This window comes from Rhinatrema bivittatum, chromosome 3 (genome assembly GCF_901001135.1).
Source record: "Rhinatrema bivittatum chromosome 3, aRhiBiv1.1, whole genome shotgun sequence".
Lineage (NCBI taxonomy): Eukaryota > Metazoa > Chordata > Amphibia > Gymnophiona > Rhinatrematidae > Rhinatrema > Rhinatrema bivittatum.
In genome coordinates this window covers 10,362,567-10,390,187 of record NC_042617.1, presented here as the reverse complement: position 1 = coordinate 10,390,187, position 27,621 = coordinate 10,362,567, and the positions used below count along the sequence as shown (strand labels likewise).

Here is a 27,621-nt window from a genome sequence, read left to right as displayed (position 1 = left end):
GAAGGACCCGATGGACGTCCAAACGCCTCAGGTCTTTGCCTGGAGCCGACCGGAGCTCCTCTTCCGAGAAAGAGGGCAAATCAACCATCTGGTTAACATGGAACGAAGAAACCACCTTAGGTAAGAAGGAGGGTACGGTCTGTAAGGAGACTCCCGACGTGGAAACATGCTAGAATGGTGCTCTGCAGGAAAGAGCTTGCAGCTCAGAAACACGACGGACCGAGGAGATGGCCACTAGGAAAACCGTCTCGAGAGGTAGGTCCGTCAAGGAAGCCATCCTGATAGGCTCAAACGTGCCGCACACAGGCCACGGAGTACCAAGCTCAAGTTCCAGGAAGGACAAGGAACACGCACCAGAGGTCGCCAATTCCGACCACCTCTCAAAACAAAACCGCACAACAGCAGGGTGACTCGCAAGAGAAAACCCCTCGACCTTGCCTCTCAAGTAACCTAACGCCGCAACCTGAACTCGGAGCGAACTGTACGCCAACCCCTTCTGCAGGCCATCGTGCAGAAACGAAGGAATGTGACCCACAGACGAATGACGGGGCGCAACAGGTAGCGCAGCGCACCAAACGTGGAAATCTTCCAAAGACCTTCGCGCCTGAGGGAGAGTTGAAACAACCGCGTCTGAATAGCCTCTCTACCTCAACTGTTTCCGCTGATAAGCCAGGCCGCCAGCCAAAAGTGATCCGCCAGATCGAAAACACCGGGCCCTGACGGAGAAGATTTGGAAGATGCCCCAGCCGTAGTGGACCGTCGACCGGCCAGTTGACGAAACCGCAAACCACGGACGGCGCGGCCATTCCAGAGGTACAAGAATCACCAGGCCTTGGTGATACTCTATGCGCCGCAACACCTTTCCGACCAGAGGCCATGGAGGAAAACACGTAAAGAAGAAACTGACGGGGCCACGGAAGCACCAACGTGTCCACTCCTTCTGACCCGTGTTCCCGCCTTCGGCCGAAGAAACGCACCGCTTTCGCATTTAGTCTGGTCGCCATCAGATCCAAGCGTGGGGTCCCCCAACGCTGGGCGATGAGGTGCATCGCCTCCGCCGACAGCTCCCATACTCCGGGATCTAGATGCCGACAACTGAGAGAATCCGCCTGCCCGTTGTCCACGCCGGCAATGTGAGTGGCCGCTATGCTCGACAAGTGCCGCCCCTGTCGATTTACTTACGCCACTGTAGTCGCATTGTCCACCAGAATCCGGACCGCTCGGTCGTGGACGATCGGGAGGAGGCGGCGTAAGGCCAGAAGCACCGCTCTGGTCTCCAGGCGATTGATGGACCAAGTGGACTGGAGCGCTGTCCATGCGCCCTGGACTGCTCGGGCCTGACAGAACGCCCCCCCCAGGCCGATAGGCTGGCATCCGTCGTCACCACAATCCAAGACGGAGGCTCCAGGTCCGCACCCTGCAGGAGAAGACCGGGAGTTAGCCACCTGGAAGGACTGGAGTGGGCCGGGTCCAGCCAGGGCAGTTCCAGGCCGTAAACCTCGGACCTGAGATCCCAACGAGAAAGCAATGCGGTTTGTAACGGCCGCATTTGCGCAAAAGTCCACTGCACTAACTCCGCAGTAGACTCCAAAGGACCAATGATCTTTAAATAATCCCAAGCCGTAGGAATGGGAAGGGCAATCAGGCGCCCCACCTGAGCCATGATTGAGCATGCGTTGATGTGGGAGAAACAACCTTGCCCTTTAGGGTATTGAAGCGAGCGTCCAAACATTCCAACTGTTGGGTCGTCTCGAGTCAACTCGTCGCGAGGCTGACCACCCAACCCAACAACTGAAGTTGCCACACCACCAAGGAACCGCCCGATTGCAAGAGTCTCGCGACTTCGTCCGGAGGAAGCAATCGTCGAGATAGGGATGCACTAGAACCCCTTGCCGACTGAGAGAGGCCGCAACCTCTACGAGAACCTTGGTGAATACCTGAGGAGCGGTCGTCAGCCCGAATGGAAGGGCACAAAATTGGCCATGACGTCCCAACACCATGAACCACAAGTACCTCAGATGCCGCTCTCGGATACCGATGTGAAGATACGCCTCGGCCAGGGCCAAGAAGCCAAAAGTCTCCCCTGTAAACGGCCGCAATAACCGACCGTAGCGTTTCCATCCGAAAACGAGGCACGCGTAAGGCCTTGATCACCCCCTTTGAGATCCAAGATCGGTCTGAAGGTGCCCTCCTTCTTGGGAACCAGAAAGTATATGGAATACCGACCTGTCTTGATGTCGTCCGGTGGGACCGGGACCACTGAAGTACAGCTTGCTGCTTCTCCGGGGGCCCGCACAGCGATGTTATGAAGAGATCCCGGAGTGAACGTGCAAAATCCAACTCGTAACCTCGCCGAGTCACGTCTTGCACTCATAGATCCGAAGTTATTTGGACCCACTCCTCCCAAAGACGGGACAGCCAATCTCCGGTTAAAGGAACGGAGGAGCGGGACTGCGCGTCTTCAATGAGCGGGCTTGCCGGCAGAAATACTTGCGAGGCACCTCCCCGCGGAGGCCGCCTACCATGAAAGGAAGAAGACCAGGACTGGGACGTCGTGGGTTGCTGCATCTGGGGAAGAAATCACCCATACCCGTACGGAAACGCCGTTGACCCAGAAACCGAGCCCTGGTATTCCCAGAGGGCCAAAACCAATGGGGCTTGTCCTCGGGGAATTTGTAAACCTATTTATCTCCCAGGTCCTTAATAATCTGATCTAGTTCCTCACCGAATAACAACTTGCCCTTAAGAGGGGAAGGAGCCTAACCTGGCCTTGGAGGAGGCGTCTGCCGACCAACGACGGAGCCACAACAACTGCCGCACTGAAACTGTAGAGGACATAATTCTCGCTGAAGTGCGCAGCAATCATATAAAATATCCGCTGCGTATGCGACCGGCGCTTCAATACAATTTTGCCCGCTCCGCCACAGCCGGAGGGAGCTCCTGCACGGTCAAGGCTGTTGGACCCAGCGCAGGATGGCCCTCTGGACGAGACTGCTGCACGCGGCTGCTCGTACCCCCAAGGCCGCCACGTCAAAAATGCGTTTCAATAAGGCCTCCAACCTAGGGTCCTGGAGATCCTGCAAGGCTATTCCCCCCGTAACCGGACTAGCCGTATGTTTGACCACAGCCGTGATCGCTGAATGCACCGCGGGCGTCTGGAACAGATCCAAATATACCGCGGGTCACGAATACAAATGTTTTTTTTTTTTTTTTTAATTTATGGCCCTGTTCATCCGCAGGGAAGCCTCCGGTAATTCCCATTCCCTAGAAAAAATTTAGAAAACCTTGGGATGTAAAGGGAAAATCGAGGGGCCCGAAGGCTGGCCATAGCAATATCCCCCGTGGAGGTAGCAACATTGGAAGGTGGAGCAGGCAGCTCCCGCCCTTGCAGGACATGGAGGATGAGGGACTTAACTCATCCTTCCCAAATAAATGTAGCACCTGGGGGCATCCCTTCTAAGACCTCTAGGTCGTCCGCTGCATGCAACTCTGGTGCCCCCCCTGGAGGGCCCGGAGCGGCTACTGAGTCCCCCGCACTCCCGGCCCCCCCCCCTCGGGCGGGTGGCCTGCGTCTCTGTAGATCCCCGCCCCCAGCGGGGTCTCCTGTCCTGGGAGTCTTCGGGGGAGAGGGACCTGCTGCTTCCCCACCAGATTCTGCCTGCAGTAGAGCTTTGTGCTTTAGGAGCACACAGACAGACGAAAACGGCACCGACCTTTTTTTTTTTTTTTTTTTTTTTAATTCAACTTATGTGAGCCCGGGAGAAGGGGGGGCTCCGAAATCCCCCAAATCGCCCCGTGGGCACGGGTTGAGGTCGGGAAGGGAAGGGGGAGGAGAGGTTTCCTCCTCTGCAGCCGAGTGATCCGCCTGCCTCGTGGCCAAGATGGCCGCCGCTCACCTCCCCGAAGGAGGAGGGGCCGGAGGATGGCTGCTCGGAGCTGTGCTAAGCCGCGGCGTCGGGGGCAGAGAAGAATCGCTGCGGGCAGCGCTCGACCCCCGGGAAGGTCCCCCGCCCCCGGGAAGACAGTGGGAGCAGAGACCCTCCCGGGAGAGTCGGGCCCCCGCCCCCCCCACAGGCCGTGCAGGCCGAAGAACGCTGCATCGCAGCGGCAGAGGAGCTGCCAGAAAAGCGCGCCAAAAAAGAAGGTAAGTAAATTGTACCAGAGAACTGCGCCGGGTGACCCAGCCACCCCTTCCGACGTCCGTAGAGGCACTGGCAGGCCGGGGCTAAGCAACAAACCAGCTCACTGCCTGTCACCAACAGGCCTTAAATGGCTCAAACACTTTTTTGTCTTTTTTTTTTTTTTTTTCAGCTTTGCTCTCCACTTCTAAACCCCCTTCAGGGCTAGGACCCTGGAAAATGGGGGGAGGGTGACCGGCCCACCGGTAAACTCTCCCCCAGCCTCATGGACACTCTAAGCCGGGGAAAATAAGAGGGCAAGCCCTCTGTGCCTGCCACGCTCTAAGCTCCTGCGCTGCCAGGGAGAGAGAGAGAGAAACAGACAGTCTAACAAGAATAACACAACAAGAGAGAGAAGAAACCACTTGATCCGGTCCTAAGTATAACTAGCGTACTATAATAATTTGTTTCCCAGTACTGACAAACTGACCAGGCCAGGACCGCAGGTTATGCCTCTCAATCTGCTGGAGTCAGAGATAATACTGAGGGATCGCAGGTGGCACACCAGTATATCTAGGGGGTGCTTTCAGTTTTCTCTCTGACTCCATCTGCTGGACAGGAGGCATAACCCAGCTGTCTGGACTGATCCTGGTACGTACAGGGAACTCTTTTTCCTTCTGCGGGCATAGATGATCTGCCACCTTGTTGGTAATGCTAAACCAGGTGGTGATGGCTGAGTTTGCGTCGGTCAGGTCTATGTTCACAAGTTCAGTGCTGAGGAAGGAACTAAGGTCTTCCGAAGAGCAGGATTTTCTGAAATGGATAGTAGTTTTGGGTGGTGGGGGGGCTGAATCGGCCGGGATATAGAGTTCAGATGTGATCAGATAATGGTCAGACCAAGGTATTGGGAGCATCGAGGAGGGGAAGTTGGGGAAAGGGCTGAGTTTGTGAAGATGAGATCCAGAGTATGACCACCTCTATGAGTGGGGCTGTTGATAATTTGTTGGAATCCCATAGCCTTGAGGGAGGAAAGTAAGGTATCGCAGTTGGAGGAGAGGGGTAAAGAGTCTACATGTAAATTGAAGTCTCCCATAATAATTTATTTATTTATTTATTTAAAAACTTTTATATACCGGTATTAGTATGCATACATCATACCGGTTTACAATGTAACTTTAAAGGTAGAAATTACAATGAACAGGGAGGGCGAACAAGGAGGAGTATACAAAGAGCAGGAGGTGGAGGAATTAAAGCAATAAATAAAAACTGCAACGGACTATTTACAGGAATATACAAGGCGTAGGCAAGATACTTGCAGAAGTCGGTGTACTTAATCAGGGTAGGCTTGTCGGAAGAGCCATGTTTTAAGTTTTTTTCTGAACTTGGCGTAACATGGCTCTAGCCTGAGAGTGGTAGGGAGGGTGTTCCATTGTTTAGGGCCTGCAATGGATAGTGCACGGTCCCTAGTAGAGGAGAGGTGGGCTTTTTTCAAAGGGGGAATGGAGAGGGTGCCTTTGTTGACAGTGCGAGTGGGTCGTTCAGTGCGTATAGGACGGATAATAGTAGGGGCTTCTGAGTTCATATGCTTAGCAATGAGTTCGATGAGTTGAGATGGATCGGATTCAAGTATACCCGTAGGGGGCATAGATTAGGCAGATTTGGAGTTGTTTTGATTTGAGGAAGGCTATTTCGCGTCTAGATGTATGATTGGTATTCAGGAGAGTTAATCTTAGTTCTTTTTTTGCTGCTAAGAGCAGGACCCCCCCCTCTTTTTTTAGGTCTGGGAACAGAAAAAAATGTCATAGAGCTGAAGTGGTAGTTGATTGATTAAAGCTATGTCCGTGGGTTTCAGCCATGTTTCTGTAATTGCACATATGTCCGGTTGTGAGTCCAGAAGGTAGTCATTGAGTAAATGGGTTTTTTTTTGAGAGGGATTGGGCATTGAGGAGAGTTAAAGAGAAGAGAGAGAGCCCAAAAAATTGAGTGAGGTGGGTAGTCATTATAGGTAGTAGCCTGCTGTGTTGTGGGGAGGGGAAGGTGCTATGCTTTCTTCTGGAATTGTATAGGTTCTTAATAGTGGGGATGGGAAAGGAAGCATAGTGGAGGCTGGAGAGTAGCTGAGATTGTGGGAGGAGGAGGACGGCAGTTTGAGACTGAATCCTGGCAAGGTATAGGGGCAGGCTGAAATCAAGGAAGTGGAGGCTGTTAAGTATGAAATGTGATGTCCAATTGATCGACGCTTCTGTGTGGCTCTGAAGGATGAAGGTCACACTAAGGGGCACACCAAGGGGCAGGCCCCTTAGGTCGCGCTCCTTCGTGCACGCGACGCCCGGCGTGCGGCGCCGCGGGATGGAGCCCAAATTTAAAGGGCCTTCCTTCCCCCCTCCCAGGCGCTGTCAGCGCAGCTCTGACCTGCTATTGGCTGGTGGAGGCAGGAGGCAGTCAGAGCTCAGGGAGAGGACGGTCGGGGCCGTGTCCACGTGGTCCGGGTCGGGTCGGAGGCTCGGTGGCGCAGGCAGACTTCGGCGGTCTGATGGGCCGGAGGGTCCTGGGCCGAAGGGCAGGTAGGCAGGTTGGTGCGGCGCGGCAGAATAGGATCGAGCCGTGGGATGGAGCCCAAATTTAAAGGGCCTTCCTTCCCCCCTCCCAGGCGCTGATGTCAGTGCAGCTCTGACCTGCTATTGGCTGGTGGAGGCAGGAGGCAGTCAGAGCTCAGGGAGAGGACGGTTGGGGCGTCGGGGCCGTGTCCACGTGGTCCGGGTCAGGTCGGAGGCTCGGTGGTGCAGGCAGACTTCGGCGGTCTGATGGGCCGGAGGGTCCTGGGCCGAAGGGCAGGTAGGCAGGTTGACGCGGCAGACTTCGGTGGTCTGATGGGCCGGATGATGTCCTTCAACTGAGTGTATGGACTTTTCAGATGCTGCCCTTGCAGAACCTGAATTATCTTGGAGCTCAGTTTGATACTGCTTGGACCCTTTCAGAGCAGTGGATCTGAAAAGCTGTGGGTTCTCTTAAAGAGTTGCAGGGTGTGGTCTGTCCCTTTGTGTAGATCCTTCCTTACTCCCTGGGTTCTAGGGCAACAACATTAGACTTGGTTCCAGGCTCAGGACGCTCCTGTGTCGTCTTCAGAAGGTCTTTTTCTCTTGGAGGAATTTTCAGTCCCATGACTACTTGGTGCTAGCCAGAAATTGCATTAATGTCTGCAAAGTGAGCCAGTGACCAGAGGAATGCAGTTGGTGCCATACGTCTGAACAGTGGTGCTCATGGAAGAGAGTCGGTGGCCCTCATTCTAGGAGCTAGTGGCTTAGAACCAGTATCTCGAAATGACAAGCCAGTCCTTCTTTCATTTAAAAGTGTGAGTGTTTTGGTTAGCATGTCTAAAGTTTGCCACTTGGTTGTTTCGTTGGGTGGTACTAGTGATGATAAATGTAATCAAGGTGGTAGCATGCATATAGCTCCGGGGATACTCAGAGCCTGCAGAATTTCTCTAGTGATGAGCATTTCCTCTTCTTCTGCGCAAGCTTTTCCATTCTTACAGACTTAGTCAGCTCAAATACCAAGAATGGGCTCTATTCAGACCAGTCTCTCTTTTGCCATGCTATGGACATGGAACAGAGGTGTCTGTCAGTCGAGTCTTTTGATCTGTTTCTTACGGCTCAGCCGGCTGTATCTGGATTTGGTGGCAAGCAGCATAGGTGTGCCTGAACACTGAATTTTTTTTTTCCCCCACAATCGCCAAAGGGATCCTCATGACATAGGTGTTCTGTGGTGGCATTAGGCCAGTAGTGGAGCATTATATGTGTTTCCTTCTCGGCCCATGTTTCTCAGGGGGCTTCAGTGACTAGCGGGCCATTCTGGCCTGGTTTTTTTGGTAGTCCCGATCTGGCTTCTGGGCCATGGTGAGTGGATCTTTAGTGTCAGCTCTTCGGAGGTCCTTTCTCCTTCCAGTGTAACAATATCAGTGTTTTTTTGTCTTATGGTCTGGCCCTTGAAAGGGCGTGCTTGGTGCAGAGACTCCGAAGTCTGGACTGATCCTGGTACGTACAGGGAACTCACTTGTATGGACTAGCCTGACTGGATAAAGAGGAAAGCATTAATTACAGATGGACCAATTCCAATATAACTACTTGTAAAAGCTCAAAGATATCTCCAAAAAGTTACCAGAGGCAGATTTTAAATTCTTCAATGAAATGATGATACTGGAAATGAAGGTTTGTTCCAAGATGAGGCTCCTAAACTTCAGGAAAACTAACTTTGTTAAAAAGGGGGAGTACCCCAAGGAGTTATTAGCTAGTTGAGAAAATCTAGGGAAAGCAAAAGAACAGAAGGCAAAACTAAAAGGATTTATTACAAGGGCAACTCACCTTTCTGTTAGAGTAAAGGAAAGGAGAAAGAGGCCACTACGGTTTTCTAAAGAAGTATCTGAAAAGGTAAGGGAGAAGAGGTTCGCATTCATAAACTGCAAGAGATCACAGAACGAGGAAGACAGGCGACAATATCTGGAAAAGCTAAGAGAAGATGGGAAAGGAGTCGTCAAAAGGTGCAAATGATAGAACAAATAGCAAATGTGGTAAAACTGGGAGACAAGACGTTTTCAGACATGTCAGCAATAGAAGGAAGAGCGAGAGTGTTATTGTGAGACTCAGAGGTGAGGGGAGGAATATGCAGAGGCTGAGGAGGAAAAAGCAGGATTGCTTAACAAATATTTCTGTTTGGTGTTCACTGTGGGAGGGCCTGGAGCAGGACCACATAAAGCAAACACAAATAAGACTGGAAGTAAATCTCAAATGATTTTCAGAAAATTATGTTTGTAAGGAGCTTAACTAAACTAAAAGTAGATAAGGCGAGGAGGCAGATGATATGACAGCTCTTCTGGGCACCTTTTCAATGCTTCCTTAGAATCGGGAGTAGTCCTGGAGGACTGGAGAGGGGTGGATGTGGCTCCGAATCACAAAAGTGAAAGCAAGGAGGTAGCTGGGAGATACAGGCTGGTTATTCTGACTTCTGTGGCAAGCAAATCAATAAAATCTCTGCTAAAGCAGAGGATAGTGCAGTTTCTGGAATCCAATGGATTAAAAACTCCAAGGCAGCATGGTTTTATCAGCAATAGATCTTGTCATATGAATCTGATAAATGACTCTGGTGACGGGAGAGCGCTAGATGTAGTGTACTTGAATTTCAGTAAGGGTGATTTATAAAGAAACTGAGCGCCCTAAAGTGACTGACTAGGTTAGAAACTAGTTGATGGAGGCAACAAAGGGTAGGGGTAAACTGTGCTGCAAGGATTAGTCTTTGGACTGGTTCTTTTCAATATTTTTGTGAATGCCATTGCAGAAAGATTCTCAGGAAAGGTTTGTCTTTAGGTGAATGATATTAAAATCTGCCCCTGGGTAATCATTTGCTTTCTTGAGGAAAGGCTTCATGGTCCTGTTTCCTCAGGAGCCTGCAAGGCACAACTAGCTGAGTAGGATGGCAATGTTGCTTTTGAAGTCCGTTGCAATAAATGTTGGTGGCTGCTTTTGCAAGACTTTATCCGTATCTCACTACCAGCTGATGCTGCAACCTTTCTGAAATGCCTGACGTGCACAATGAGCATAGAGAAAGCTATGCAACCCACAGAGTGGGAGAGAGAATGGTTTGGAGAGTACAGCGGCACACACTGCTCCTAGGGATGTGCAGAAACAAAAGGATTCAATTTGGTTTATTCATTCGTTTCGTAGGGTACAGTCATTCATCAGATTTGTCTTAAACAAATAATTCAATTTGTTGGTTCATTTCATTAATTCTTTTTGTTTTACACTGAAGTCAATGGGGGAAGCAATCCATAGATTCCCAATGAATTCACTGTAAAACAAACAAACAAACAAAAAATAAAAACAGGCCTAAGCCCGGGGCTGAGGCTGGGTCCCATTGCTGAGGCCCTGGCCCAGGTCAGATGCTTAGGGAGCCACCTAAAACCCATCACCCCATCGTTTTGAGGTCTCAGATCGTGCCCGACCCTTCCACCATGTTCTTTCTTCTTCTTCCCTCTTCAAAATGATGCCATCTGGTGGAAGGATGTGTCTCAGCGACGTCACTAAAGCGCCTTACTCCAAGCGGAGAGCATCACAATATTGTATGACCTCTAGGATCTGTGCTCTCACCTCTAAATCAGGAAACTCCCATTTCTATCCTTTTGCTGTCAGAGGAAGGAGAGAGACTAAGAGTCTAAGCACTGAACCTGCAGCTCTCCCTTCTCCATTGTCCATCCTGCAGGCAGAGGCTAGTAACTCTGAAGCCCCTTCCTAACCGTTGTCCTCTCAGCAAGCAGAGGCTATTAGTGCTGTTGTACACATACCAACTTCCCTTACACTTGGGCTGTGGCTCAAGCTTACCTCAATAAAATGCTCTGAGCAGATAATACACTGCAGCTCATTCTCTAGCACGTCGTTCATCTGGCTGAGGAACTCCTCCTTCTGTGCTCTCACTTTCTCCCTCTCCTCCTGCAGATAGAAGATGGGCAGTCATGGATGGAAAGTTCTCTGCAGAAAGCTTGGTGGATTTATGACGATGAATAAAGACCTGCCACAGATCCTGACTGATAGCCTCTAGCAGCAGTCAGAGAAAGCAGCTTATGAATGGAGGAGTAGTCTAATGGTTAAAGCAGCAGGCTGTGAACCAAGGAAGCCAGGGTTCAAATCCTGCTACCACTCCTTGCAAACTTGGGCAAGTCACTTCATCCTCCATTGCCTGAAGTACAAACTTAGGGGGTTGTCACTATAGGGAAAATACTAAATAAATGACTCCCTTAGATTGTAAACCCTCTGGATACATGGAAATACCTACAGAACTGAGAAATGACTACTTACCTGATAATTTCCTTTTCTAGGACAGTCAGATGAATCCAGAACAAGTAGGATGTACCCAAGCTACTCCCGAATAGAGCGGGAGGCTGCCCGCAGTCCTGTCACTGCATGTGCAAAGGCTGCAGTCCTCCCGGGCCTGCACATCCAGAGGATAATACCTGGAAAAGATGTGTAAGAAGGACCATGTTTCAGCTCGGCAAATGTCAAGGGGAGACAGCAACCTAACATCTGCTCATGACACTGCCTGAGCCCTTGTGGAATAGGCCCTAACCTGACTAAGTAAAGGCTTGCCAGCATCAATGTATGCTGCTGTGACTACCTCCTTAATCCAGCGAGCTACTGTAGCTAGCTCTCGTTGTTTAGTACCACCGTGAAGGACAAACAGACAATCTATTTTTCTGTAAAGGCTCAGTAACCTCCAGATACCGGATATGTCTCGACATCCAAGAGTCGTAACAGACGATACTGCCCTATGTCTCTCTCTCTCTGTCCAGAGACAGCAGGGAGTTGGACTGATTCAAGTGAAAGTCAGTGAACACCTTCGGTAGAAAATAAGGAACAGTACGCAGCTGTTATCGCTCCTGGAGTCACCCGGAGGAAGGGCTCCTGGCAAGACAAGGCCTGCAGCTCAGAAACTCTCCACGCAGAACAAATTGCCACAAGAAACACTGTTTGCAAGGTCAGTAACTGCGAGGATAGGTTATGCATCGGTTTAAACGTAGTACCTGCTAAGAAATCCAAGACCAAATTAAGACCCCATAAGGGTACTGGAAACCGCAAGGAAGGAAGGAAGATATTTTACTCCTTTCAGGAAACGGGACACATCAGGATGAGCCAACAAGGAACCACCATTCACCTGGCCCCTGAAACAGGCGAGAGCCGCTACTTTTACCTTTAAGGAATTAAGGGCCAAACCTTTATTCAAGCCATCCTGCAAAAATTCCAAAACAAGCAGGATCTTGGCCGAATGAGGAAGAGTGCCTCAATCCTCACACCGGGCCTCAAACACTCGCCAAACTCGCACATAGGCCAAGAAAGCAAAGTAGAAATCACTGCCATTTAGTATCCACGTTTCAGCAATTGAGCCCTCTGAAGGGCTCGATCTTCGTGAAGAACCGGACTCTGACTTAGCAAGTTCCTGTATGCTGAAAGTTGAAAGGGGAGTCCCCGAGGAGCTGCCACAAATCCGCATACTACAACCTCATGGACCAATCTAGTCAACCAAGAGCACCATCCCTCTGTAGCGTTCAATCCTTCAGACCAATCTGCCCAACATGGGCCATGGAGAAAAGGCATGCAGCAACTTGTCTTCTGGCCACTCTTGCACTAGGCATCGATTCCCAATGACTTTGGATCTCTCCTGTGACTGAAGAATCGCAGAACTTTTGCACTGCAAGAAGTCGCCAGGAGCTCTAGGAACAGGGAACCCAGCAATCCAGAATCAGCTGAAATGCCTCATTGAACAAATCCCATTCTCCTGGGTCCAGACTCTCCCTGCTGAGAAAGTCTGCTCTTACATTGTCTTTTCTTAGTATGTGTGAGGCTGAGATCATCTGGAGATGCACTTCTGCCCATTCCATAAGCTGATCTATTTCCTGCGACATTTGCTGGCTCTTGGTTCCTCCCTGTCAATCGATGTAAGCCACAGTCGTTGCACTATCTGACATTATCCGGACCAATAGACCCTGCAGCTTGTTGCTCAACTGCAAACATGCCAACCGGACTGCCCTGGCTTCCAGTCGATTGATGTTCCAGAGAGATTCTTCTGTATACCTGCACCCTTGTGCCATCAGCTTCTGACATTGAGCTCCCCAACCAAGGAGGCTCGCATCTGTTGTCAGTACTAGCCAGTCCGGTGATGCTAGGGTGCTTAGATGATCTACCTGCAGCCACCACTGCAGTTGGGGGAAGACTTCCATCGGCAGGAGGAGCCAAATTGGATAGTCCTGAGACTGCGGGTTCAACCAAGACAGCAGGGAGCGCTGAAGAGGATGCATGTGCACCCTCGCCCTAAGGGACCATTTCCAGGGTCGCCGCCATTAAGCCAAGTACTTGCAGGTAGAACCATACGGTTGGGTGCAGAGTGTTCAATAACAGACAGAGCTGTCTCATCAACTTCTGAATGCATGCTTCCGGCATGTGCTTCATGTCGAACCGAACCCACAGGTATTCCAATGACCGAACAGACTGAAGACTGCTCTTGGCCAGGTTCGCTACCCAGCAGAGCTCCTGCAACAAGGAGATCACCTTGCGGGTCACTTTGCAGCTCTCTTCCAGCAACTTGGCTCAAATCAGCCAGTCGTCCAAATACGGATGTACGAGGATCCCATCATTTCTCAATTCTGCAGCCTCTACCACCATTACCTTGGAAAAGGTCCTTGGGGCACTGGTCAGGCCAAAGGGCAGGGCCCAAAACTGATAATGGCATCCCAGAACTGTGAACCGCAGAAAGCGTTGATGCTCTAGTCGGATGGGAATATGAAGGTATGCCTCTGATAGATCCTAAGAGCTCAGAAATTCCTCCGACTGTACAGCCATGATTACAGAGTACAATGTTTCCATGATAAAATGCGTCACCCACAGATGATGGTTGACACCTTTGAGATCCAAAATGGGATGAAAGGAGCCTTCCATCTTGGGCACATCAAAATAAATGGAATATCGATCCGTATTTTCTTGAAACGCAGGCACTGGAATCACAGCCCTCAGACTAAGGAGCCTTGCCAATGTAGTTTCCACTGTCTGCTTCTTCTGTGCTGAGTGGCAGGGAGACATCATGAACACATCCCGAGGAACACTGCAAAACTCCAGCACATAACCTTCTTGAATCACTTCCAGGACCCATTGATCCGATGTGATCTCGACTGAAGAGAGAGAGGCGACCCTCTATCTCCTGTTCCCTGAGGTGGGTCGGCAAACCTTCATTGGAAAGTTCCACTATCCGAACTTGCGCCCCTTCTTGGCTGTCAGGGAAAAAACAACTGAGATCTACCAAGAGGTCAAGTTCTCTGAAAGGTCATTCCTCTATAGACATGAAGACGCCAGCATCCTCTAGTACAACCTCTCATTTTAAAAAGGTGTGGCATCTGCTTCTTATCCTCTGGCAACCGAAGAACAGAAGAAGCATCCCATTTACTGGCCAGTTTTTCCAACTCGCTCCCAAATAATAGCGAGCTGTTAAAGGGCAATTTGGTAAAGTTAGTCTTGGAGGTTGCATCAGCCGACCAATTTCTCAGCTATAAGTGATGCCTGGCCACTACTATGGAAGCCACTCCTCTGGCTAAATAGCTGACTAAATCACAGCCCACGGAATGCTTGTTTAAGGACAGTCTCAATCCTTCTATCATGAGCATCCTTTAAGGCTGCTCCTCCTTCCATTGGAATAGTGATCCACTTGGAGACTGCACACACAAGTGCATCTACCTTCGGAAAACGTAAACGCTCCTTTGCTACTGGATCAAGAGGGTACAGACCTTCCAAAATCTGACACCTTTTGAAATCATCCTCTGGGACACCCCACTCAAGATCAATTAATTCTTGAATGGCTTCCATCACAGAGAAAAAACAAAAGGCCAAAATGGGATTTTTCTTCGGCTCAGTCACAGCATCTGCCTCAGGAACTCTGAACATTTTCATGGTCTGGGAATTCAGAGCTGGCAGTTCATCTTTATGAAAGAACTGTAGCATGGTTCTATATGGTTCTAATCCTGGAGGAATTTCACCATCCTCAAGGAAGTCAGGGTTGGCATCATCATCTGCGCCATCCAGACCTCCACTGGGAAGTCTCATTGCCGCTGTAACAGTACTCCGGTGCTTAACAGTACATCCCGGCAAGGTTCTACCTGCAACTCTGCTCTGGGAGTATTAGAGAGGGCTGAAGATTGTGCCTGGAGAAAGGATTGCAATCCCTGGAAAAACTCTACCTACAAAAATATAGAAGCTTCCAATCCAGGAGGTTCTTGAGGCTTACTCACAGAGCTAACCATCCCCTGCTGAGGAACCAGTTAGGGGAGTTCCAAAGTCAGGTTTCTTAGGCATAGGTGCCATTATGGCTGCCAGTGCACTTGAGCGGCGGCCGAAGGCATGCATCTAGCTTTCTCTTTTTTGTAAGTCCAAAAATATTAGACGTCCAACCTAGGCGTCTGACACTTAGGAGTCTCATACCTAGGCATCCCAAAAATAAGCGACGTAAAATAATTTACGCGCACAATACAACTTGTGTGCACAGATAAGCATGCGGCCACTTAAGGTGCCACATAACTTAGATGCACATAATACAAGGCCCGAGTAAGCTTCCAAAAACTGGACACACAACCTTGATGCACAGTTAGATGCACACGCCGAACCGACAGCCATCTACGCCGGCTGAAAAACCAGCTACCGGACCAAGGCACTCATCTAAGGAACCACAGGGATTCTCAACTGGGAGGGGGACTGTTTGTAATCACCGCAGGAGAACGGGGAGATTTATTTTCCTTATTTCTCTCTTTTTTTTTTTTTTTTTTTTAAATCGAAGCAATCCCCAGTAGGGAGATGCATGTCCACCATCTGCTGGAGACAGAGAATACTGGCAGGCTGATGTCACTGCAGGGGTATATGTACTGTGGTGTCAGTTTGCTCCGTCTCCATCTGCTGGAAGAGGTGCATAACCCACTTGTTCTGGATTCATCTGAGTGGATGCTAAGAAATTATTTATTCGATTTATATTCTGCTTTTTGGTACTTCAGGTATTTCCCTATCCCTAGAGGGCTTACAATCTAAGTATCCCCAACCAGTCAGGTTTTCAGGATATCCATATTGAACATGCGTGTGATAAATTTGTATGCACTGCTTCCCTAACATTCAAATTTTATCTCATGCATATTCGTGGTGGGTATCCTGAAAACCTGATTGGCTAAGGGTCCTCCAGTACAGGTTTGGAAATCTCTGCCCTAGCCTAAAGATGGACTTGTACAGCTCTCAGAGGTCAGTAAGGAATGTGAAAGCCTGGAAAGACAGTTTCTCAGTCAACAGCTCAGACAAAAAGTTGCCAGTTCAAACATGGAAAAATGGGATGTGCATGTAGTTTCTAAGCTTGGATCTGTAATGAAGGTGGGAAGGAGAAGCTCCTGCTCTGTAGGAGATCCAGTGGCAAATGAAGTTCTATTTTGTAGGTCCCTTTATTGAGAAGTACCAACACTCAACCTAGCTAAAATGTGAGAATGTGGTTTCTCTCTTCTGCTGCACAGAACTTACCTGCTGTAGTGTACAGTATGGTGCCTAATGGCCCTTCACATCTACTATGATAGGATTTGTCATGGCAACACACCCTGACTGCAGGGTACATATGTCTGGGATTGACACCCCCTTTTATTTGAGTGCTCAGGAGGGCAAAGCAACTCCCATGCACATCCCCAGCAGTCTATAATTAGTTAGATATCTAAGGCAGAGCCTGTGGTAATGATCCTGTCAGTAAAAACAAGGCCCCCACTCCTTCCCCTCATGGGCAACAATGATCTCCCCCACCCCCCATCACTAGATCAGCAGTTCCTGGAGATGTGAACTCCAGTTCTATAAGAAATAAAAGTAAATGGAGAAATTACTTACCTGATAATTTCGTTTTCCTTAGTGTAGACAGATGGACTCAGGACCAGTGGGTTTATGCTCCCCTGCCAGCAGATGGAGACGGAGCAAGCTGAAGCCACGGTATATATAACCCTGCAGTGACCCCAGCCTGCCAGTATTCCCTTCAAAAGCAACTATGGACAGACTAGCAAAAAACTTGATGAAAAAGATAATTAAAAACAGGCAACCATAACTGTACTCAACCAACCATAAACAGTGAACTCCCGTAAGATTCCAGGTACCCCAAGCTAGGGACTGGATGAATCCTTTGGGACCCAGAGCTCCACAAGACTATTGACACACTCATGCGGCAGCCGAAGGCAGGAAGCTGAGTCCATCTGTCTACACTAAGGAAAACAAAATCATCAGATAAGTAATTTCTCCATTTCCTAGCATGTAGACAGATGGACTCAGGACCCGTGGGATGTACCAAAGCTACTCCCCAACAGGGTGGGAGGCTGCCCGCGATCCAGTCAACACCGCTCATGCAAAGGCTGCATCCTCCCGGGCCTGCTCATCCCAACGATAAAACCTGGAGAAAGCGTGTAAGGAGGACCATGTCGCAGCTTGGCAGATATTGATAGGAGACAAAAGACTAACTTCCACCCATGACACTGCCTGAGCCCTAACCTGAGTAGACAACGGCTTTCCAGCATCCATATACGTGGCCAAGACCACCTCCTTAATCCAACAAGTTTTGGTAGCCTGTGAAGCCGGAGAGCCCTACTTATTCCCGCCATGGAGAACAAACAGGCGATCCATCTTTCGAAAAGACTCCGACACCTCCAGATACTGCACAAGATGCTTAACATCCAAGGAGCGCAAAAGGCGAAACTCCTCTGCATCCCTGAACTTATCCAGAGATGGCAAGAAGATGGACTGATTCAAATGAAAGTCTGAGACTACCTTGGGCAAGAAGGATGGAACAGTATGCAGCTGTAATGCCCCCAGAGTCACCTGAAAGGACAGTTCCCGGCAATGCCTGCAGCTCAGAAATCTGATGCGCAGAACATATAGCCACTAGGAACATAGTCTTCAAAGTCAACAACCGTAAGGAAAGGCTACGCAGTGGTCGGAACATAGGACTCACCAGAAAAGTCCAGCACCAAATTAAGACTCCACAATGGAACTGGTAACCTAAAGGGAGGCCTAAGGTGCTTCACTCTCTTCAAAAAACAGGCCACATCAGGATCAGAGGACAAGGAAACACCATTCACCAACCTTCTGAAACCGGCAAGAGCTGCAACCTGCACCTTCAAGGAATTAATGGCCATTTATTCAAACCATCCTGCAAAAAATCCAGAATGAGAGGGATCTTAACTGAACATGGAAGAACATTCTTCTCCTCACACCCTCTCCAAACCCGCACATAAGCCAAAGAAGCGGAGAACTTGCAAGTGCAGAGTAAAATAGCAATCACCGCAGAGGGATAACCACACTTTAACAGGCGAGTCCTCTCAAGGGCCAAACCATAAAACAGAATAAAGTCGGATCCTCGTGCTGAAGCAGATCCATGTGTAGTGGAAGTCAAAGGGGGGCCTCCACCAGGAGTCTTCGCAAATCCACATCCCACGGATGCCTGAGCCAGTCCAGCACCACCAGGAATACTAGCCCCCTGTGGTTTTCAATTTTGCGAATTATCTTGCCCAGTAAGGGCTATGGAGGAAAGACATAAAGCAATCTGTCTTCCAGCCAGACCTGTACGAGAGCATCTATTCCCAGGGACCATGGATCCCTCCTGCGACTGTAGAAGCGAGGAACCTTCGCATTTTGAGAAGTCACCAGGTCTAGGAATGGAAAGCCCCAGCAATCTACAATCAGCTGAAATGTCTCGGCTGACAGCACCCATTCACCTGGGTCCAGACTCTCCCTGCTGAGAAAATCCGCTCTTACGTTGTCTTTTCCTGCAATGTGAGAGGTCAAGATCATCTGCAGATGACCTTCCACCCATTCCATCAGCTGGACTATTTCCTGCGACACTTGCTGGCTCTTGGTTCTTCCCTGGCAATGGATATAGGCCACAGTCATCGCATTGTCCAACATCACGTGAACCGCTTGATTCCGCAGTCAGTGACTGAACTGCAAGAATGCCAGCCATACCACCCAGGCCTCCAGGCGATTGATGTTCCAGCGGGACTCTTCTGCATTCCAGCGCTCCTGGGTCCTTAACTCCAGACAGTGAGCCCCCCAACTGTGGAGACTCATAACTGTCGTAAGTATCAACCAGGCCAGAGAGGACAAGGGAACTCCCTTTCTCAGAATATCTTCCTGCAACCACCACTGGAAGAAGGAGCAGATTTCCATTGGCAAGTGGAGACGAATCGCATAATCCTGAGACTGCGGATTCCAACAAGATAGCAGACAGTGCTGAAGAGGACGCATATGCGCCCTTGCCCATGGCACCACTTCCAGGGTAGCTGCCATCAAACCAAGTACCTGTAGGTAGGACCACACCATCGGGCATTATGGTGTTCATCAACTGACGCACTTGAGACATCAATTTCTGGATCTGAACTTCCGGTAGGAAACCTCTGTCCTGTCCCATGTTGAACTGGACCCCCAGATACTCCAACAACTGGGATGGTTGAAGATTGCTCTTGGTCAGGTTCACCATCCAACAGAGCTCTTGCAAAATGGAGATCACCTTGTGTGTCACCAGGCAGCTCTCTTCTGAGACTTGGCTCAAATCAACCAGTCGTCCAAATAAGGATGCACCAGGATTCCTTCTTTTCATAAGGCCGTTGCTACCACCACCCTAATCTTGGAAAATGTTCTGGGAGCGATGACGAGACCAAAAGGCAGCACCTGAAACTGATAATGGCGCCCCACACCGGAAAGCGTAGAAAGCATTGGTATTCCAATTGGATGGGAATATGAAGGTAAGCCTCTGACAGATCCAAGGAGGTCAGAAATTCCCCTGACTGCACCGCCATTATTACAGAGCATAAGGTTTCCATTCAAAAATGAGTCACCTTCAACTCACGGTTGACCCTCTTGAGATCCAAGATGGGACGAAAGGAGCCCTCCCTTATTGGGCACAACAAAATAAATGGAATATCGCCCCATACTTTCTTGAGACATGGGCACCAGAACCACAGTCCTCAGTCTGAGAAGCTTTTGAAGTGTGAACTCCACTGCCTGCTTCTTCTGTGGGGAGTACCATGAACACGTCCTGAGGAATACTGCAAACATCCAGTGTATACCCTTTGCATATCACCTCCAGGACCCACTGGTCTGACGTGATCTCGATTCACCTCTAATACAAGAGAAAGAGACATCCCCCTATTTCCTTTTCTGGAAGGTTGTTTGGCAAACCTTCATTGGGAAGCTCAGGAAGGTCCACCACCCGAGTCTGCTCCTCTCTTGGGCAGCTGGGAATGAAAGGACTGAGACCTACCAAAAAGACGAGTCTGCTGAAAGGTCGTCCCTCTGTAGAGACGAAAATGCCTGGAACCTCCGAAATGACCCCTCATACCAAAGGGGTGCTGTAACTGTTTCTTATCCTCTGGCAACCGAGGCACTGGAGACCCACTTACAGGCTAATTTATCCAACTCATTCCCAAACAAAGGCGAGACTTTAAAGGGCACCTTAGTAAGAGTGACTTTAGAAGCTGTGTCATCTGACCAATTTTACCACCAGAGTTGATGCCTGGCTGCTATCACCGAACCTTCTCCTCTGGTCAAGGTCAGGACCAAATCACAGCCTGTGTCTGTTAAAAAGGCGGGCACTGCAAGCTCCATATCCGTTCTGGAATTCCCTCCAGACTCATCAACCTCCTGAGAGAGAAGCATACAAGATCTCGCTACTAAGATGCAACAGGAGGCAATTTGTAAATTCATCGCCACTGCCTCAAAGGCTTGCTTAAGAATAGCCTCAATCCTTCTATCATGTACATCCTTCAAGGCTGCTCCTTCCTCTAAGTGGATAGTCATCCACATAGTCACGGCACATACAGAGCATCCACTTTGGGAAAATGCAAACACTCTCTCACAGCTGGATCAGGTGGTACAGGCCTTCCAATGTCTGAACCCCTTTAAAATTTACCTCTGGAGCATCCCATTCCAGATAAATCAATTCCTAAAAACAAGAAGCTTTACGTAAGGAAACCAAAATGGGATTCTTCCTCAGCTCTGACATAGCATCTGAACCAAGAACACCCAGCTGTTTCAAGGTCTGGGAAATTAGGGCTGGCAGTTCATCTCTATGAAAGAACCGCAACATGGTTCAATATGGTTCCATCCCTGGAGGAATTTCCCCATCTTCAGGGAATACGGATCAACCTCATCATCAGTGCCAACCGGATTCCTGTCGGGAACACCCACAGGGAGCCGGGGCAAGCCCTGGCACTTAAGCATAGGACTGGAAGAGGGAGGAGCCACCGGCTGTGGGTCCAACCAGACAGAAATGGGGGAAGCGGAGGACTGCGCCTGAAGAAAGGCTTGTAATCCTTGAAAAGAATTCCACACAAGAAAAGCAGCTGGGTCCAGACCAAGCCCAGAAGGAACTGGAGCTGGTCCCACAGAACTGCCCTCGCCAGCGGAGAAGCCAGTCAAGGGAGAACCAAGATCTGGCATCATGAACCCATCATCAGAATGGGAAAAGCCAGGCTTAGCAAAATCCAAGGAAGACAACTCTCCCTAAGCATCTGAGCAGCACTGACACAGGTTATAAGCCAGGTCAGGCTGAGAAGCCCCAATATAACAGGCTTCTTGCTTACTGATGCCATCAATGTGGTAAATGTGCGTCGGAATGGCTTGCACTCAAAAATGAAATGCACCCAAAAAATAAGTGTCTAGAAGAAAGCTCGGCAAGGCGCATGCACAACCTGTGCGCCAAGATAAGAGCATAAAAAAAGTTTGTGCACGTAAAAAGCGCATCCAAAAACTGAGTGCATAACGCGTGAACAGAGCCAACATACTGTGTACACCAATGGCCTATAGAGGGCAGCAGAACCCGCACAAGCGCACTCGAAAACAGCTGCTGCAGCCTCCCACACTGTGTGCAAACCTAAGTGTGGGGCCTACTCAATCCGCTGGGCTGTCCAGTTCCCCAACCCCAATGGAAGCAGGAACAAACACTGGCACGATGCACAGAGAAAAGAGCCCGGAGGAAGTCCTGAAACTCCTATGTCTCTGATTCAGGTAAAACTTTTTTTTTTTAAACCTTACCTGAGCTCAACGCTTACCGGCTGAGTACAGAGACGGTCTCCAGCTGCAGGGGGAGAGGGCATCTGCCGTCACTGCCGCACTCGGCCTCCTGCACCCGCTGCCTTTCAGCTGAACTAGCAGCTAAGTCCACGCTGGGAAACCCAGCTACCGGACCCATGCACACCTTTGAGGGACCACGGAAATTGCCTCAGGATTTTTCAACTGGGGACAGGACCTTTAGGTATCACTGCAGGAGAGCAGGGCTTTCTTTTCCTGAATTTAGAATTTCAAATTTCTCCTTTCAAAAAGCTCAAAGCAATCCCCATAGGGAGATGCACTTCCACCATCTGCTGGAGACGGAGATTACTGGCAGGCTGGGGTCACTGCAGGGTTATATATACTGTGACATCAGCTTGCTCCGTCTCCATCTGCTGGCAGAGGAGCATAAACCCACTGGTCCTGAGTCCATCTGTCTACCTAAAGATTCCAGTGGGCATAAGTTAACTCCAAATCAGGGAAAGGACTTGTGATCGGGCCTGTTTGATGTGCCAATCATTCCCCCACTGCATGACTGGGCTGGTGATCTGCAGTATGTCACACCTCTTGACCCACACTCTCACTTTGGGGCCAATGCAAAAAATCAGCACGGAAAACAGCACCCGCTTTTCTAACGCGCGCCCAGCACTGCTGGGCTTGAGAATGAATATTTAAATAAGGGGCCGCGCTGCCAAGGAGGTGCTATCGCCAAATGTGTGCCCCTAGCGCCTCCTTGGCAGGGAATGCCCAGGAGAGGTGGCTGTCAGCGGGATAAGAAAACGGACATTCAATTTTATGAGCATCCGTTTTCCTAACCTGTGCACAGCTATGGGTTAGGAAAATGAATGCTCGTTAATTAAGCGTCCCTTTTCCTAACCTGACCGCCGGCACACTTTTTTTTTTTTTTTTAAAACCTTTTGGTTCCTCTGACTTAATATTGCCACGATATTAAGTCCGAGGATGTACAGAAAAGCAGTTATTTTGCACGTGATGAGCGCTATTAGCTTCACCCAGGGTTGGATGCGCGTTTTTGGCCACGCTAATCTCCTTACAGCATAAGGGGTTGTGGACACGCGTCCAAGCTCGGGTGAGCGCACTGCATTGCATTGGCCCCTTTGGAAGTAAGGGAAAATTGTAACGAGGTCAGAGCTCAGTGAGAAGCCAAGCTGTCTAGAATCTTTCAGGCTTAGTACCTTGGTCTCTTGAAGCTCTTTATTCTTCGCCTTAATGATCTGTTCGAAGTCCTTCTTGCTGCGATTTAGCTCTTCCATTAAATGAGTGTGCTGGAGGATGAAAAGAAAGGGCAGGAAGACAAGATCAGAGCAGAAAAGCGATCAGCCCATGTTGGGCTGAAAGAAATGCTTTTCAAACATCATTCAGAGCGGCTTCTGGGACCAAGCGAAGGGCTTTCTAACGGGGGTGCTGGAGTCTGACAAATAACTGGCAAGACATGGCTTTGTTTTTGTAGACGAGGGAATCAAGAAACTCCGGGAAGCAGTATATTATCTCAGGTCTAAATGTTTCACAGGATGCTGATGGGTGAAACAGACACCTTAAAACTGAAATGGACTGCTTCTTCGGCTATGTTCGTTGCAAGGAAAGCCACCCCAATTAAACGGATGGAGGTATCTGGCCTGGACAACTCACTCTGGACTCCCTTTATTAGTAAGTCTTTAGAACTGGAACCAACCAAAATCAGAAAGGATGACAAAACCCTGTGAGTGCAGTGTTAGTCCACTTGAATATTTATTTATTTATTTATTTATTTAGAGTTTTTCTACACCGGCATTCGTGATTAAAAACCACATCATGCCGGTTTACATATAACAAGGGGGTGTGAACAATAAAACGAAACATTAACAAGTGCAAAGAGTTCATTAAGTTACATTACAACAAGGTTAATATAACTGGGGAGAGGATTAGAGTAAGAATTACAGTAAGATAACTGAGCAGTTAGGATTAACTATTTACATTATATTGTGAAGTCTCTTATAAGATGTTGCTGTCATTCAATTGGGATCTGGGAAGGCTTGCTTAAATAGCCAAGTCTTAAGCCTTTTTCTGAATGTAGGTAGGCATGTTTCTTGTCTCAGAACTGGGGGAATAGAATTCCATAGTGATGGTCGGGCTGTGGAGAAGGCTCGGTCTCTGAAAGTTAAATGGTGTGTGGTTTTGGTTTGGGGGAACGAGGAGTGATCCTCTGTAGGCTTCTCTGATGGATCTAGTGGATGTGTGTTGTCTGAGTGGGATTTGTAGATCAAGCATAGCATGGTGATGGATAGCTTTATAGATGATAGTGATAGATTTGTGGATAATTCTAAAGTGTATTGGCAGCCAGTGTAAGTTCTTGAGAGTGGGAGAAATGTGATCTCTTCTCCTGGTGTTAGTCAGAATTCTCGCAGCTGAGTTCTGGAGCATCTGAAGGGGTTTAATGGATGCGGAAGGGAGACCTAGTAAGATAGAATTGCAATAGTCTATCTTAGAAAAGGTCACTGCTTGAAGGACCGTTCTGAAGTCTCGCACGTGAAGGAGCGGTTTGATTCTCTTCAGAACCTGTAGTTTATAGAAGCCGTCTTTTGTAGTTTGTTTGATGAAGGATTTTAAGTTAAGATGGTTGTCGATAATTATTCCTAAGTCCCTTGTTTGGGTAGTAAGTGGATATATAGAAATAAGAGTTAAAAAACCCAAGTTTCACGTAAGACCGGTTTATTGGAGTAACCGACTACATCTGTGATGTCCGCAGCCTCATCAAAAAGGAAAGCAAACTAGACTGAGCTGATGAAGGCAGCGCAGCTCTGCAAAGCTCAGCACAGATATATGGTGCTTGTCCAATAAAAACTTGTCTGAAGACTTGTAATTCCACTAGTCTGGGGAAACTTTATTAACTGGTTTCCAGGGGAGATGAAGCAATGGCAGAGGAAAAGAGGAGAAATGCTTGGTCATCATCACATGACATTAACATGGCCATGTGTTGAAGGTCTGAATGTGTACAGTTCACAGCAGTGGGGGGAGAAGAGGGTTAACAGCAATAGAGTTTCCTCTTTAGGGGTCAATGCACAAAAATGGAAAAGATGTTTACTGGCAAGCAGTCAATGAAGTACATTTCAAACATGACATCATGCCTTCATACTAGAAGATCACATGGCACCATGCACAGGACATTTTAGTCCCTTTATCAGGATTACTCCTGGGGGGGGGACTCCGCACACATCTTTAAATTCTGCACAAATCCAAATAGTCATCAAACTAACAGAAAGTTTTGGATAATCAGGATACTGCACCGCAGGACAATCTACTAACGTCACTGAAAGTACAGAAAAAGAAAACTGTCAAACTTGTCTCATTCTCCAAATTCCTTCTGACAGAAAGCATCCAATTGTAGAGGCCAAGACAGCACTTGCTCAACTGAAAGCCAGTTTGCAAATCTTTGGGATTGTCTCTTTCAATGAAACACATCTCACAGAAATTAAAAGAAGGTTACGCCAAACTAATGATCCTCAGAAGACTGAAACCCCTGCTAACGCTAAACATTTTCGCACAGTTCTACAGGCAATGATATTCGCGAGCACAGACTACTGTAACTCTCTGCTATTAGACCACTCCAAATATTGCAAAATTCCGCTGCTAGAATATTGACAGGCAAAAAGAAAAAGAGACCACATCACAGGAACACTTGCTGAACTAGAATACAATACAAGGCACTGTGTATAATTCATAAACTAATCCATGATGACAAGGCCGACTGGCTTAACACAGCACTGAGCGTACATGTCCCGCACAGAAACCTGAGATCTGCTAAAAAGGCCCTACTAACTGTCCCTTCTGTTAAATCAGCCGCCTCACGCAGGTAAGGGAGAGAGCCCTGTCGCTGGCTGGCCCTGTCCTATGGAACTCCATGCCACTCGAGATAAGGCTGCAGAGAAATCTGAAACTATTCAAAACTAAGCTGAAAACCTGGCTCTTTAAACAAGCTTTGTATAAAGACAAAGAGAAGGAGAAAAACAGTTAATAGATAAGGAAGCACCAAGCAAGCAGTTTTTTCTTTATTATCTACAAATGCATAATAACGTTAGATTTGAACCATTTAATAGTTCCCTAACCAACATATAGGCCGAAATTAACACACAGTTACTCTTGTTAAAAATATGTTACCGTACTATAATGGCACATGTTTCATTTGTAACCTATACCAATTATAGTTTTTCCTTATTGTGCCTTTCTGTAAACCGTTGTGATGGGGAACTAACTTAACGACGGTATAGAAGAGTTTTTAAATAAATAAATGAAAGCCAACACACCTGGATGTTTAACATAGCTGGACTGTGAATAACTTCAGGTCTGCTTGCCTGGTGCAGCTTTAGCTTGTGTTTCGGTACCTTGGAAAAACCAGGGACTGCTTGAAAGTAGTCAGAACGGGTGGGTGCCTCACAGTTAGCGCCAGGGCGGAGGTGGGGGCTGGGTTTAGCAGCTAGTGTCTGGGAGGGGGGGGAGAGGGATACCTAGAGCAAGCACCAGTGCTCTTGCTAATGAGTAGGTGCAATGTGGCCTGTAGAAGCAACTAGGATGGCTCAGCACTGGTGAAACAAAATAGCACATTGGGCTCACACTGTACCTCCTGCAGAGCCTGTGCCAGCTGCTCCTTCAGGTTTTCCTCCCCATCTGGCCGTCTGCCACCCTGTGAAAAGAAAACGCTCTGAGGCATTAGTGAGAAAGAATGCACAGCATTCCTGCTTATTCTTTTAAGCCTGACTCTTACTTTGTGTTTGTGGCTGTGAAATGCTGCGGTTTTAGTCTGTATGAGATTTTCAGAATCTGTATGTGTTTGATTTTATCTAACTCATTAACTGGATTTGGTTCTAAGAGGAATTCTTTTCTGGTAAAGCAGAATACAAATGAAATGAAATCATTAAATCCAAGCCGATAATCAGTGCACTGCTCTCCATACTAATCCACTGCTAAATACTCAGGAGCCAGGGGAAAGTATTTTGCTTTTGCTTCTTTGCTCTTCATATCCCCCCAGTTTGCTCTTTGGCCTTATATTTACTTTCTTTGTACTCCAGACAGACACACAGACACACTTTCCCTCCCATCTCCCTTCTTAGCAGCCCCCCCTCCCCCCCATCTCCTCTATCAGGCCCCAGACCCTGAATTTTAGGCAGGTGCCTAATGCCTCTCTGACACCAAACAGTACAGAGAGAATTAAAAGGCACATTTACAGGGGCGCTGATCTGCCGTGCTGAGAAATGGCCGCATGATTTCAGAGCTCCATTCCTCCCCCTACGAAATGATATTACCGTATATACCTGTGATTAAAGGATTTCTTTGCTGCACCAAACCCAGATCTGGGCAAGTGGTTGCTGTCTGATGGCTACCAGAAAAAGAACGGCGGATCTTAAGCAATTTGCGTTTAGCAAATTACCGTCCGATATCACAGCCAGAGACGACGAGCTGACTAATACTAAGCCGGAGGCCCCAGCACCTGCACCCTCTGATTCATTACCCGAACTTGCAGACCTACTGTCACGCTCGGAATTGAGGGACTGGTTCAGTGAACTACGCGCCGACATGAGGCGGGCATAAAACAGAACTTCTAGCATCAATCACGGAAATAAAAAAAATAAAAAAAAGACGACCTCGCTTCCCTCGGGCACCGGGTCGACGACATGGACTCGCGGGTTGAGAACCATGTGGCAACACTGCTAGCTTTCTCTGGTCAACACAAAACTATCACGGCAGAGATGGAGTCCTTGGCGGACAAAATCAAGGACCATGAAAATAGGTCCAGGAGATCTCACTTGCGAATTCGTGGAGTCCCAGAAACGACAGAATTTCAGGATTGGGCTGAGGTGGCGACAGAAGTTTATAAATACATT

The 27,621-nt window shown here is 48.6% G+C and overlaps 1 protein-coding gene across 8 annotated transcripts in view; it reads right to left on the bottom strand.

Moving 5' to 3' along the window:
• RNF8 (ring finger protein 8) overlaps window positions 1-27,621 on the bottom strand; it is a 98,765-nt gene that overhangs the window by 36,241 nt on the left and 34,903 nt on the right. For 7 of the 8 annotated variants that reach the window (XM_029592891.1, XM_029592894.1, XM_029592897.1 and 4 more), the window contains exons 4-6: window positions 26,361-26,423; window positions 22,942-23,031; window positions 10,490-10,597 (exon numbers count right to left, since the gene is read on the bottom strand). In XM_029592891.1, coding sequence (XP_029448751.1) covers window positions 10,490-10,597; window positions 22,942-23,031; window positions 26,361-26,423 — 261 coding nt within the window. The remainder of the gene's footprint in view (window positions 1-10,489; window positions 10,598-22,941; window positions 23,032-26,360; window positions 26,424-27,621) is intronic. The other variant, XM_029592893.1, reaches the window with a different exon arrangement.